At 26.4% G+C, this 242-nt stretch overlaps 2 protein-coding genes across 5 annotated transcripts in view; both read right to left on the minus strand.

Moving 5' to 3' along the window:
* Positions 1-6: 6 nt before the first annotated feature.
* Positions 7-242, minus strand: part of LOC116853720 — a 1,360-nt gene continuing 1,124 nt past the window's right edge. Inside the window, exon 3 of the mRNA XM_032834893.1 lies at positions 7-208. Within this exon, the coding sequence (XP_032690784.1) occupies positions 49-208 (160 nt within the window). The 3' untranslated portion in view covers positions 7-48. The remainder of the gene's footprint in view (positions 209-242) is intronic.
* The window catches only part of LOC116853719 (protein ABHD18), a 7,349-nt gene continuing 7,280 nt past the window's right edge, over positions 174-242 (minus strand). For all 4 annotated transcript variants that reach the window (XM_032834889.1, XM_032834892.1, XM_032834890.1 and 1 more), the window contains one exon: positions 174-201. The gene's annotated coding sequence lies outside the window, so the exon portion shown is untranslated. The remainder of the gene's footprint in view (positions 202-242) is intronic.

The following is a 242-nucleotide window of genomic DNA, read 5'->3' on the forward strand; positions in this document are numbered from 1 at the left end:
TAAGACATAATTACATAAACCAATCACCGCATAATATATCATAAAATATTATGATTTATTAGAAAAATCCATATATTGCTTTGACTTTTCTTGCAACTTCGCTAATGTCTCTGGTCCAAAGTTTGACGCCGTTTGAAGTATTTTATAAAATAATAAATTGACAATTCTTTTTATGATTGAAAATTTAGCTGCATGATTGAAGAAAAATCTGGAATTACAATAACATTAGTTACAAAATGTGC

This window comes from Odontomachus brunneus, unplaced genomic scaffold (assembly GCF_010583005.1).
Source record: "Odontomachus brunneus isolate Ranch 3 - 2012 unplaced genomic scaffold, Obru_v1 Obru_scaffold_497, whole genome shotgun sequence".
In the NCBI taxonomy this organism is placed as follows: Eukaryota; Metazoa; Arthropoda; class Insecta; order Hymenoptera; family Formicidae; genus Odontomachus; species Odontomachus brunneus.